This window comes from Nelumbo lutea, chromosome 3, assembly GCF_056320005.1.
Source record: "Nelumbo lutea isolate HS-2025 chromosome 3, American lotus-T2T, whole genome shotgun sequence".
NCBI lineage: Eukaryota > Viridiplantae > Streptophyta > Magnoliopsida > Proteales > Nelumbonaceae > Nelumbo > Nelumbo lutea.
The window spans coordinates 110,230,049-110,241,916 of NC_142686.1; the positions used below are offsets into that span (position 1 = coordinate 110,230,049).

General features: G+C 46.3%; 1 protein-coding gene across 1 annotated transcript; it reads left to right on the top strand.

Moving 5' to 3' along the window:
• LOC148867585 (putative invertase inhibitor) lies at nt 1–549 on the top strand. The gene has a single exon (XM_088976492.1). The coding sequence runs from the start codon at nt 1–3 to the stop codon at nt 547–549; it is 549 nt and encodes a 182-aa protein (XP_088832618.1).
• The last annotated feature ends 11,319 nt before the right edge of the window (nt 550–11,868 follow it).

The following is an 11,868-nucleotide window of genomic DNA, read 5'->3' on the forward strand; positions in this document are numbered from 1 at the left end:
ATGGCTCTATGTCTCACCCTCGTACCAGACCAAGCGTGGGCTGTGAGCAATTTGTTGTCAGTTGATCATCCTGGTGGTGGTGGCATTCCAGGCCTGATCAAAGAGACGTGTCAACACGCCGTTTACACCGACCTCTGCATTCAAACCATGGAATTGGAGCCCGATAGCGCAAAATCAGATGTCAAAAGCCTTGCTTCCATCGCGTTGAAGATCGCAGCCTCCAATGGAACCTACATCTCCGACTACATTAGACGGCTGATCCAGACGACCGCAGATCCTTACCTTCAGCAATGCCTAACCGACTGCTCCGAGAATTATATAGACGCTATCGATCAGCTGGAGGACTCGGTGTCCGCTCTGGAGTCTAGGGGCTACAGCGACATCAACCATTGGGTGACTGGCGCCATGAATGAAATAGAATCGTGCGAGGAGGGATTCAAAGAGGTGCCCGGCCATACGTCCTTGATAAGCGACAAGAACGCACTCTTCACCAAATTATGCAGCAACGCTTTAGCCATTGCTAATTACTTGGCTGGCCGTCGTGAGTGAAGCAGCTGAGTAGTGAGAGGCCGAGGAGGAGACATCTCACCACCATTCATTTGCTTGTTGTTCGGTCTCATTGCCTCTAATATGAGTTTTGATATTCATTTGTAGCAGCAGAAGGTGTATGTACTGGCTACCAAATTACCCACCTCTAATTCTTGAGAAGTCAAATTTTTTCTAATGGATTTTCACTCCTTTTTTTTCCTTAATTTCTTTTTCGAGTCACGGTACGTACAAGGATAACTGGATAAGATGATAGAAACAAAGTGGAAGCCTAGGGCTTAATTAGGGTTAAAGAAGGACAGGCCCGGACAATGTTATTGTGTTATTGTTTTATAGGCTGTCTATCAACGAAATTACCCCAACCAGAAACTCTTTAGCCCTGTTCGCTTTTCCGGAAGTTCTTTACTCGGGTAAATGCAGTTATCTGAGTCAGTTAAAGTGCATTTGCATATATTCTTTTTAGTCAGTTAAGTGCATTTGCATATATTCTTTTTATTTTTTTTTTCTGGTAAAATGTCATTATTAAAAGGGATAATTTTACCCAATAAAAGAATTGTCAATTTTGTCTTGGAAAAATAATTTTTTTTCGTGGACCCTGTATAAATCTGAAAAAAACATCAGGAGTATATTGGTTAATGAGAACCAAAACCAACTTTTCTCTCTCCAAAAGTTTAAATGAACAAGCCCTTTATGTTTTTTTTAGGGCAAATTTCGTAATGTATCCTTATGGTTTAGGAAATTGGTTAACTCTACCCTTACTATTTACATATTGGCTTAAAGTGCTCCCAAATTTTTTGACAATTGTCATCACCATTAAATATTGATAGAAAGAAAAATGTCAAATTTACCCTCCATTATTTTTCAAAATTTTAAAATAAAACCCAATTGACAATTGATCCATTTTCCAAGCAGAGAAGACATGAAAGTTCTTAGTAGAACAAGGGAAGCATTTTTATCGATCTTCCTCTGGTTCATTCATTTGGGTCAGTAACGTGAGTTTGGTGAAGGTATGGAAAGAGAGGGATTTGAACCCTCGGTAAACAAAAGCCTACATAGCAGTTCAACCACTCGACCATTTCTCCTATATATATATATTGACAGATCTATTTAGATTTAGAAGCTCCAATCTTAATGTACATCTTTGATTATTTATTATTGGAGGTTTTTTCATAAAAGTTATCCTTTGATCACCATATTGAACCGAGTCCGGATCATGTGGACCCTTAGGTTCATGGGGCAAGTGAACCCTCCAATAGGAGGCGTGCACGTCGCCCCTTCGTCTCTCCTCTATTCTGTTACTCTAAGTAACATTAAATGCAAGTCGTTTCCCTTGTCAGACCGGTTCAACCGAGCAGGAAAAAATATACCAATCAGAAACCTCTTTCCCCTTCGTTTGAACTCCCTCTCTCCCCCATTTTCATCCAAGCCCCAGCTCAAGGACACAAGAATATGGGCAGCGTCCTCACTATTTCACCGTCCTCACTGTGAATTAGGCTAAAACTTACGTGACCATGGTCGCCAAGTTGACGATGAAAGCCCCCTTGACGGGCTGAACAGTGATCCATGTCTTGCCCGTCCTTTGTTGCTTGAAGGCCTCCAACTTGGTGCTATAGAAGAAGAGCAATGGTGTCGGGGTCGGTCTGTCTCTTGAGGCCAAGAGTGAGGTCAGGTTGTGGGCATTTGGGATAATAGTTGAAGACCACCTTTTGGTCCATGTCGACACTACCCTTGGTAAGAGCATTTGTTTCAAGCCCCATCACCTCCGACAGCACACCCAACAACTTGCAAGCCAATTCCATGAGCTTCTCACTGTATTTCTCGGTCACTGTCTTCCACCCCTCCGGCTTGTCGGGCCACCTCGAGTAGTCCTTGGTGCGAAGTGGACATGAGAAGTAGGTCACGATCTCACACTGCAAATATCCAAATTCTTCTCAACTCCCATATTACATGAGGAATTTGATTCCAATTTCATCATTAGATAGTCGCCAGAATTTGCGGGGCGATGATCAGGGGCGGAGCTAGGATTTTATGTTAGAGGGAGTCAAATACTAATGAATATAGATTAGGGGGCCAAAAGTTAATAAAACAAGGGTGAAGGGTTAAAGTATAAATGAATCAGGGATTGTGAGGATTTTCAAAGCATAGGGGGGCATGGCTCCCCTTCGCCACCCCTGGCAATGATAATTTTTTTCCCATCGCAACCGCATTAGCTCTGAAGTATGAGCTCAAAGAGGATGAGGGTGGACTGTAAATGACCAATCCAATGGTTGCAAGTGCACATCTTGTCAATCCTTACTGAGTTGCGTACTTCAAAGGGACACATATTCATATTGACCTGAACGTTAGCTGAGAAAATAGTTATTTAACGCCCCACACCGCATGAATGTGTGAGAAATTTGTAATAGGTTCACAGCCTGCCAAATAGCAGCAGGCATACAGTATCGGTCAAGTGCATTGACAACACAAAACAGAAGGCTGCAGATGACCTCTCAAGTACCTAGTCGTACGATAGGCTGCGGAACCAATGTCTCAAAGTATTATTCACACAGACACAGTCGGAGGTTGGAGGTTGGTTAAACATGAAGGCACCGCCAATGGTCCGTAGAGAGGAAGAAGATAACATTTGACATGAATAACTGGGTTTTAGATGAATGAGAAGAAGAAACTTATTGGATGCTTTTTGTTTGCCTCAGGTTGAATGTTTCACCATTAGAGGTTAGTGAAACAGTGAGTGAAGGGATGAGAGATCTATCGTATGGATGTCCAAATCTTGTGGAATAAGGTGGGCGAATTTCAAAAAAATTTCTCTCCCTTCAACTGGGAATCACATTCCCTATTTTAGAAAATCATATTTTGAATTATCAATCTTGAACCATAAACTGAACCAGATCTGAATAAAAGTAGTAGGAGAGGATTATACCTAATATAGAGAAATATTTTCTCTCAATGGAAGTGCTCACGCCTAAGGAAAGATCCAAAGACTGCTCTCACTGAAGATGACGCAATGCAGGATGAAGCAGAATCAGTAGCGTTCTTTCAAGAACCTGATCATTCGCAAGAATAACTGGATGGCACGTGAACACTGTTTCCTATCAGTCTTTTCACAAAAGGCTGATATCAAGATCGAATCTTGATCGCTCCTAATGAAGACAGGAGATCAAACTGGCAGTTCTGGCGGCGATAGGAAGGAGGCAGCAAGAAAGAATTTTCGCAGAAATTGCTGAATTCTTTCTTCTGTGATTTCAACTCTAAAGACTAAAGGTTGTGTATCTATATGTGTCTTAAGACTGCCCCCCCCCTTCCGCCTTTTATAAGCTTAAAGAGATCAGCTCCTAATCTCATTAGGAGTTACGGATCCAAATCATATTTGGATCATAATTCCCTTCAAGTGATAAGGGTAAACCCTTATCTTATCTGCAAATTGAATCAGCTCTCTCCTAATCCTATTAAGAGGTTTTTAGATCTGAATGTAGACTTTCTGAGTGGATAGGGTTAAGGCCCAAATCCATCTGCTAATTCAATCTCAGAATTCGCCCCTCATTTAACTAATCAAATCAGCCCAGTTCGAAATGGGCTTTAGGCCCATTAAGGTTATATGCTCATTTAGCCTTCCAAACTGCTGCCCAATTGGGCTTTCTTGTATGGCGTGGGACCCAAACATTGATCTACACATCAGTCGCATGGGTTCAGCCCAGCATTTGTTACAAGGCCTGGCCGAATACACTATTATGGACAGTGCACCCCCTGAAACCCACAATCCCTGGGCCAAGCCACCTTGTAACACCCAGGGATTGTGGGCAGATGCAAGATTAGCCCATCAGGTATTACCCTCTATGGTCTTACACTTAACCTCTCAGCCCATAATGATCAAACACTAACCGACAAGAGAGGATCTCTCCCTCGGCTACAAGGAACAATGTTACACTCTTTGCTTATATGGATCCTAGGAATTAAAATCTTTATATATATATATATATATATATATACTTTTATATCTCATATAAAATATATTTTGCCAAAACAAATCTCAACGATTGAAATCGGTTGCCGGCAGTCTTGGTTTCCATCAGTGAGAGTGCATCCCCGATCATTACCTTTGTCCGACAAAGGGGCTGATCCTGTCACTATGATCACCCACACAGATGAATTCTCAGATTGTCCCAATATACCCAGGTTTTGACCCCCGCTAAGGATCTCACTGATTGGTTCATCAAAGACAGCCCAATCCGACACCTAGTGCAGTATCATAATCGAGTCTAGGGGTTGAGTGTAACTTTTCAGTTTTGCCCATCAATCTTCAAGGTTCAGGGCAATACTGGAAGTCTAGTGCGGTTCAAAGGTTCTATTAATCCTACACTGCATGTGCCTTGGGTCTCACCCTAGCGGCTGAGACAGGCCACCCCAACATTTGGCAGCACACCAGTGTCAACCTTGGCAAGATAAATCTCCCCAGACTTACCCAATGGCTATGAACATTCTAAACTAACACGAGTCTCATAAGTCTCCAGTTTAAGGGTATTACACAGAAACACACTACATGAACATTAATCAAATATGTACTTTATTCATTTACAATAAAATTATAATGTACATCATTCTGATTGAAGCTAAAGGCATACAAAAACTGTCTAACAGTGAGAACACCATGGTGTTATTGTGTTCTTGAGCTAAGGCTTGGGAGAAAATGGGGGAGAGGGATTTCAAACGAAGGGGGAAAGAGGTTTCAATTGATTTTGTTTTTTCCCACCTGTCGAACCGGTTTGACAAGGGAAACGGCTTGGCAGACGAAGGGGTGATGTGCACACCTCCTATTGGAGTCGACTCTCTTGAGTTCAGATCTCCTGCCCACACAAACTTTGCCCATGTCTACCCACATAACATCGTAACCACACATATAGAACATCTCATCCTCCTATATAGTATTATGCAAGGGTAAATGTTCCCAATTCACAGGGATAGTGTGTTGTAGATAGACGTGGGCAGACTTCTCGTGGGTAGGTGATCTGGAGTCGACTCTCTTGAACCCATGGCCCGAGAATCCCTAGCAGCAATTGGGTAACCACAATAGAAAGCAAACCTAATTTGAGGACTTATCATGCTAAAACTTCGAATTCAAGAATCAGATGCTTCAAGGAACAATAGAAATGGAAAATATCATATGTATATTACACTGAAAAAATGATAGAAACAAATTAATAGAAGAAGTGATGAATCCAATGAAGATGACATGGAAGAACTTCGGAAGGTTGAAGTGTTGCTTTTTTCTTTTGAGGTCTCAAGTTTCAAATTAGAAAGGGTATAGAGTGGACTTGAAGACACCTCTCTTAATTGCATAAGCCTTTGTCATCCGCCTTCCTGTATTACCGAGGCCCTAAAATCTTTTCTTGACGAGGCGAGGTTCCAAAGACTATTGGCTGCTTTTTCTTGGGTGGAATCAATGCTAGAAACCAATAGCTGGACAAGAACAACGATCACGCCTTCTTCTTCCAAAGCAACCCTTATTTCTAGGGTGTTCACGAGTCGGGTTGGGTCGGTTTGAGTCTTTTTTTTTTCAACCGACCCAATCTAGTTGGATTACTCATTGAATAAACCGAAACCAACTGACCCTAAAGCAAAACCAACCCAAACATGAATGGTCGGATTGGCCGGTTTATCTGTTTAGTCAGTTTTTATATATATTTTAAACTAAAATATCTATATCTATATATCTATTTATATTTAAGTTTATTTCTTTTTAGTTTTTAGGCAAAAAACCCAAATATATATTTAAATCGAATAATTTTTTTATGCAAAACTGAATTTTTTTGTCAATATATATTTAAGTTTATACAAAACTGACTTAAATATTGTACCATTGTATTATATTTGTATTGGTTTTACAATTTTAGTTTTTATCATAAATAACCATTTTTTGAAGTTCAAACAAAACACAAATAAAATATATCAACATTTAAGATATAGGGTAGGGACTAATTAATTACTACTTAAAAATATAGGATTATTTCGGTTTGGTTTGGTTTCAGTCCGAATTGTCGATTTATTTTTTCATACAAATTGAAACCAATCTGTGATTTTGAAAAGCTGACCAACTTGAATTGGGTCAAGCCGGTTTATTCGGTTTGGTCGGTTTGACATTTAATGTGAGCACCCCTACTTATTTCTTCAACCGAGGATACACTTCCACTAGCTTCGGCAAGGTTTTTAAAACCGAACTAGACAACGAACCGATTAAGAGTCCGGTTCCCGGGTCAAACGGTTCGGTCGTTCAAACCGAATAAATGACCCGTTTTGATAAAAAATAAAAAAAATAATAAAAACCAGACTATCTCTCCCTCCAAATATCCAAAATCTTCTCAACACCCGTATTACATGAGGAATTTGATTCAAATTTCGTCATTAGATAATTGCCAGAATTTGTGGGGCGATGATAAAGTTAATAAAACAAGGGTGAAGGGTTAAAGTATAAATAAATGAATCATCAATAGGGATTGTGGGTAATTTCAAAGCATAGGGGGGCCATGGCTGCCCTCCGCCACCCCTAGCTTTTCCCTTGGCGGTGATAATTTTTTTCCCATCGCAACCGCATTAGCTCTGAAGTATGAGCTCAAAGAGGATGAGGGTGGAAGGTAAATGACCATTGGAATGGTTGTGATGAAGGAAGATTTGGCCCGACCTCTTTATTGTGTGACACGTGGCAGAAACGACAGCTCGGCAAAAGGGGCTAAGCCTAGGCGGGAACAAGGGCACACTCTTCGCCGAACTGACCCACCTTGTAACAGCTCGGGATGGACTTCGCCGAACTGACCCTTATAACAGCTCGGGATGGACTTCGCCGAACTGCCACCTTGTAACAGCTCGGGATACACTTCGCCGAACTGACCCTTGTAACAGCTCGGGATGGACTTCGCCGAATTGCCACCCTGTAACAGCTCGGGATACACTTCGCCGAACTGGCCCACCTTGTAACAGCTCGGGATACACTTCGCCGAACTGACCCACCTTGTAACAGTTCAGGTTACCTCCGAGCTCAAGTCCGCCTCGCTCAGCACTTCGCATCATCTTCTAGGCACCAAAGCCAAACAAGTCATACCATGCCTGACACTAGGGAAGTCCGTGCCCGAGGGCGCCACGCCTGACTGACTTGGGGTCTGACGTTTGGCAGCAGCACTCTACACGGCCACCTGCCACCGCCACTGACGCCGCCATCTCCAGTTAGACGGTTAGGCAGTGACGGTTCTGTCCTAGCAGAAAGGACGACGGCCGAGTTGACAAGCACAAGGGTAATCATACCCGACCTGACAAGGGCAATCATACCCGACCTGACAAGGGCCTCGGGACGAGTACACGAAGTGACTATAAGAGCCCCTGCACCCCGACAACGGAGGTATGCAAACTTTGCGCTATCTGGTATTACCTTGCTTTTGAAGGATTCTAACTTGAGCTTCAGACCCTCAACACCGGGTTCCCCCCGGAGCTTTCCCATCTCTTCCGTTTCAGGTTCCCTACTACCCCGTTTAGAAGCAAGGCAGCAGACAGCTAAGACCAGCCGGATCGCGCTCCATCAATTGGCGCCGTCTGTGGGAAATGCTTCGAAAAGCCTCCCTCCAAACTTCGATACCCCTTTTTTCTTCAAAAAACCCAACACTCATGGCTTGCTCCAGCAACACCGGACGTGGCACGGAGACAAACGCCACCAGGGAGCAATTTCAGGTCCCCGTAGTGTGCGTTGGACAGTTCACCATCCTCCTTTCGGCGGATGGGATCCCCATCTTGAACACGCCACAAGCAGTGGCACCCGTAAACCCTCCTACCACAAGCGTCCCCTTTCCTCTCCCCATTGAGACAACCTTCACTGAACCAACTGCCGTCCCCCTGGCAGCTAGCCAAAACCGACTGGAGGACCTGATGCAGTGCATGCGGGCAATGCAAGCCCAAATGCAACAGTTCCAGCAACACCAGTTTCACCAGCACCAAGTGCTGCACAACATCTCCCAGTATCACTATCAACAGTAGTTCCCCCAACTGCCATTGAACCAACCACTACTTCCACCTCGCCACCCTGCTCCGAGGCCGGTCAAGGCCTCCCCGTAGGATGGGCGCCCCCGCCAGGTGATGGCCTCCCGGCCCCAGAACCACCCCAACAGCCAGGTCTCGTCCCCAGGCCGAAGAGAGAAAAATGTCATCCCCACCTTGCAACCCACAGGCGGGTCGGTAACCTCGCCCGCGAGGTCGGCACCCCGGCGCTCCAAGCCCGAGCTCCCGCTCACCGAAAACCGATTCAGCGCCCTGGCGGCAGACTACCAGCACTCCGGGCCCATCGAGCTCAACGACACGGAGGCCAGCAGCGCCAGCACAAGGCCCGCTCAACGGCGAAGGAGCCGGCGAAGTCGCCAAACCGCCACCCGCGCCTTCTCGGAATTCAGAGGCAAAGACGCGAGCTCGAACGAGGTAGGGGCTGCCCCGGCTCTCTCCGTTCCCTCCCCCCTCGCATCGGAAATCCTGGGGGTCCCCTTACCCAGAGACTTCAATCTCCCACCTTTGGACAAGTACGACGGGTCCTTCGACCCCAACGACCACGTTGACGCCTTTCAGTCCCAAATGCACCTCGCCAGGGCTAGCGAATCGTGCATGTGCGTGGCCTTTACCACCACCCTCAGGGGGGTAGCCCGAACTTGGTACAGGAACCTGGCCCCCGGGTCGATAAAGTGCTGGGCCCAGTTCGTGCAAGTCTTCACCACACACTTCGTCACCAGCCGACGGTGCCTCAGAACAGAGGAAAGCATCTTCGGAGTGGTCCAAAGAGAAGGAGAATCTATTCGGGGCTACATCAAGCGGTTCAACGAAGCATGCTTGCAAATACCGTGGTTGGACCCCGCAGTGCAGCTCGCGGCGGCCAAAAGATGGGCGACGCACAAAGAGTTCAAATGGCACATGGTGGCCAACCAGCCCGCAACCGTGGCTGAATTCCTCAAACTCGCGGATAAGTTCATGAGGACAGAGGAAGAAATCAACCAACGAACCGAAGGCGGGAACGAGAAAAGAAAGAGAGAAGGCGAGCTCTCCAACCCGGTGAATAGAAAAAACCCGACCCGGGAGCCGAAGCCGAACTAGTCCTTCCGGGCCCCCCTAGCAGTTCGGACGGACTACACGCCGTTAAACACGAGGCGGACAGAGATCTTAATGACGATCAAAGATGCTCCGTACGTTAAGTGGCCACCACACCTGAAGGGAAATCCGAACGATAGAAACAAGAATTTGTATTGTAGTTTCCATAGAGACCATGGTCATAGCACCGAACAGTGTAATAACCTCCGGGACGAGATAGAGGGACTCATCCGTCGCGGATACTTGAGAAACTTTGTACAGCACAACAATAACAATAAAGCAGGTTGGCAAGGGGAGCACGAAAAGGATGCACCCGAGTCTAGCAACAGACCTGCCGAACCGTTGCAGAAGCAGCCTCCGGAAGAGAGGCCAGTTCGGTGAACCATCCATGTAATAGTGGGAGGATCGGTGGTAGCGGGGTGTACCTCGGCAGCAGCCCAGACTTCAGTTCGCGAAGTAGCCCTCGAAGAAAGGAACCCCCCAAAGAGACCAAAGACCGAAGAACCAATCTTTTTCACGGAGGATGACACGCGAGGAGTCCACTACCCCCATGATGACGCGCTTGTCATTAAGCTAAGGATCAGCGACTTCGAGGTCAGGCGCGTACTCGTAGATTCAGGCAGCTCAGCGGACATCCTCTTCAAATTGGCATTTGACCAGCTGCAGTTAAAGAGGAGCAAGCTGAAGCCCGCGAACACTCTCCTGGTAGGTTTCAGCGGAGAGGAAGTTAGGCCCCTCGGAAAAGTAACTATCCCTGTGGAAGTCAGCACATGGCCTTGTGCGGTCAGACTCAACCATGATTTCCTGGTAGTAGCGACCCCCTCCCCATACAATGCCATAATAGGGCGGCCGATCACGCATGTCCTACGGGCGGCGGTCTCCACCTACTATTTGGCCATGAAGTTCCTTACGAACTTTGGTATAGGGGTAGCGCGGGGCGAGCAGCTCGAGTCCCGCAAGTGCTACGTTGCTGCCCTAAAGGGAAAAACCAAGTTGGCTGACGACCTCGAACTGGAGTGGCCGACGGAGCAAGGTGAGGAGCGAGCTTCGCCCACGGAGGAAACAGTCGCAATCCCGATTTCAGCTACGGACCCAGCTCGCACACTAAGCATCGGAGCTTCCATCGAAGAGCCCCTACGAGCCGAACTGGTGAGTTTTTTACTTCAAAATTTAGATATTTTTGCCTGGTCCGTGGCCGACATGCCCGGCATTAGCCCCGGACTGATAACTCACAAACTTAATACTGACCCTGTAGTCAGACCCGTTAGACAGAAGAAACGCAACTTAGCCCCAGAACGCTGGAGAGCGGTCGACGAGGAGGTCGAGAAGCTCCTCGCAGCAAACTTCATAAGGGAAGTCCACTACCCGAGCTGGGTGGCCAACCCAGTGTTGGTAAAAAAGGCAAGCGGCAAGTGGCGCATGTGCGTCGACTATACTGCCTAGTGGACGTGACCTCGGGAAACGAGTTGCTAAGCTTCCTGGACGCCTACTCGGGCTACAACCAAGTTAGGATGGACCCATCCGATGAGGAGAGAACCAGCTTCATAACCGAGTTCGGCCTGTATTGCTACAAAGTCATGCCCTTCGGACTAAAAAATGCCAGGGCAACTTTCCAAAGACTTGTAAATAAGCTATTTCGGCCCCTGATTGGTACGAAGATTGAATGCTATGTAGACGACATGGTCGTCAAGACTCAGTTTTCACAAGAGTTAATACAAGACTTAGATTCTGTTTTCCAAATCCTACGTCACTTTAGCATGAAGTTGAATCCCAACAAGTGTGTCTTCAGCGTCACCTCGGGCAAGTTCCTAGGCTACATTGTCAATCGGCGCAGTATTGAAGCCAACCCGGACAAAATAAAAGCCATTCTAGATATGAAACCACCTCGGAAAGTAAAAGAAGTTCAGAGGCTAAACGGCCGCATAGCCGCTTCTTATCTAAGTCAGCAGACCGCTGCCTACCCTTCTTCAAGGCAGTCAAAGGCAAAGGGTTCAAATGGACCCAGGACTACCAGTTCGCGTTCGACAAACTAAAAGGTTACCTCGCTAGTGTGCCAACCTTAGCCCAGCCCGAGTTGGGCGAGGTCTTACAACTGTATCTCTCGACGAGCGACGAGGCGGTCAATTCGGTACTAATAAAGGAAACAGACCGGGTCCAACGACCCATATATTATGTTAGTAAAATTTTGCAGGGAGCAGAGGCAAGGTACCCGGAGAT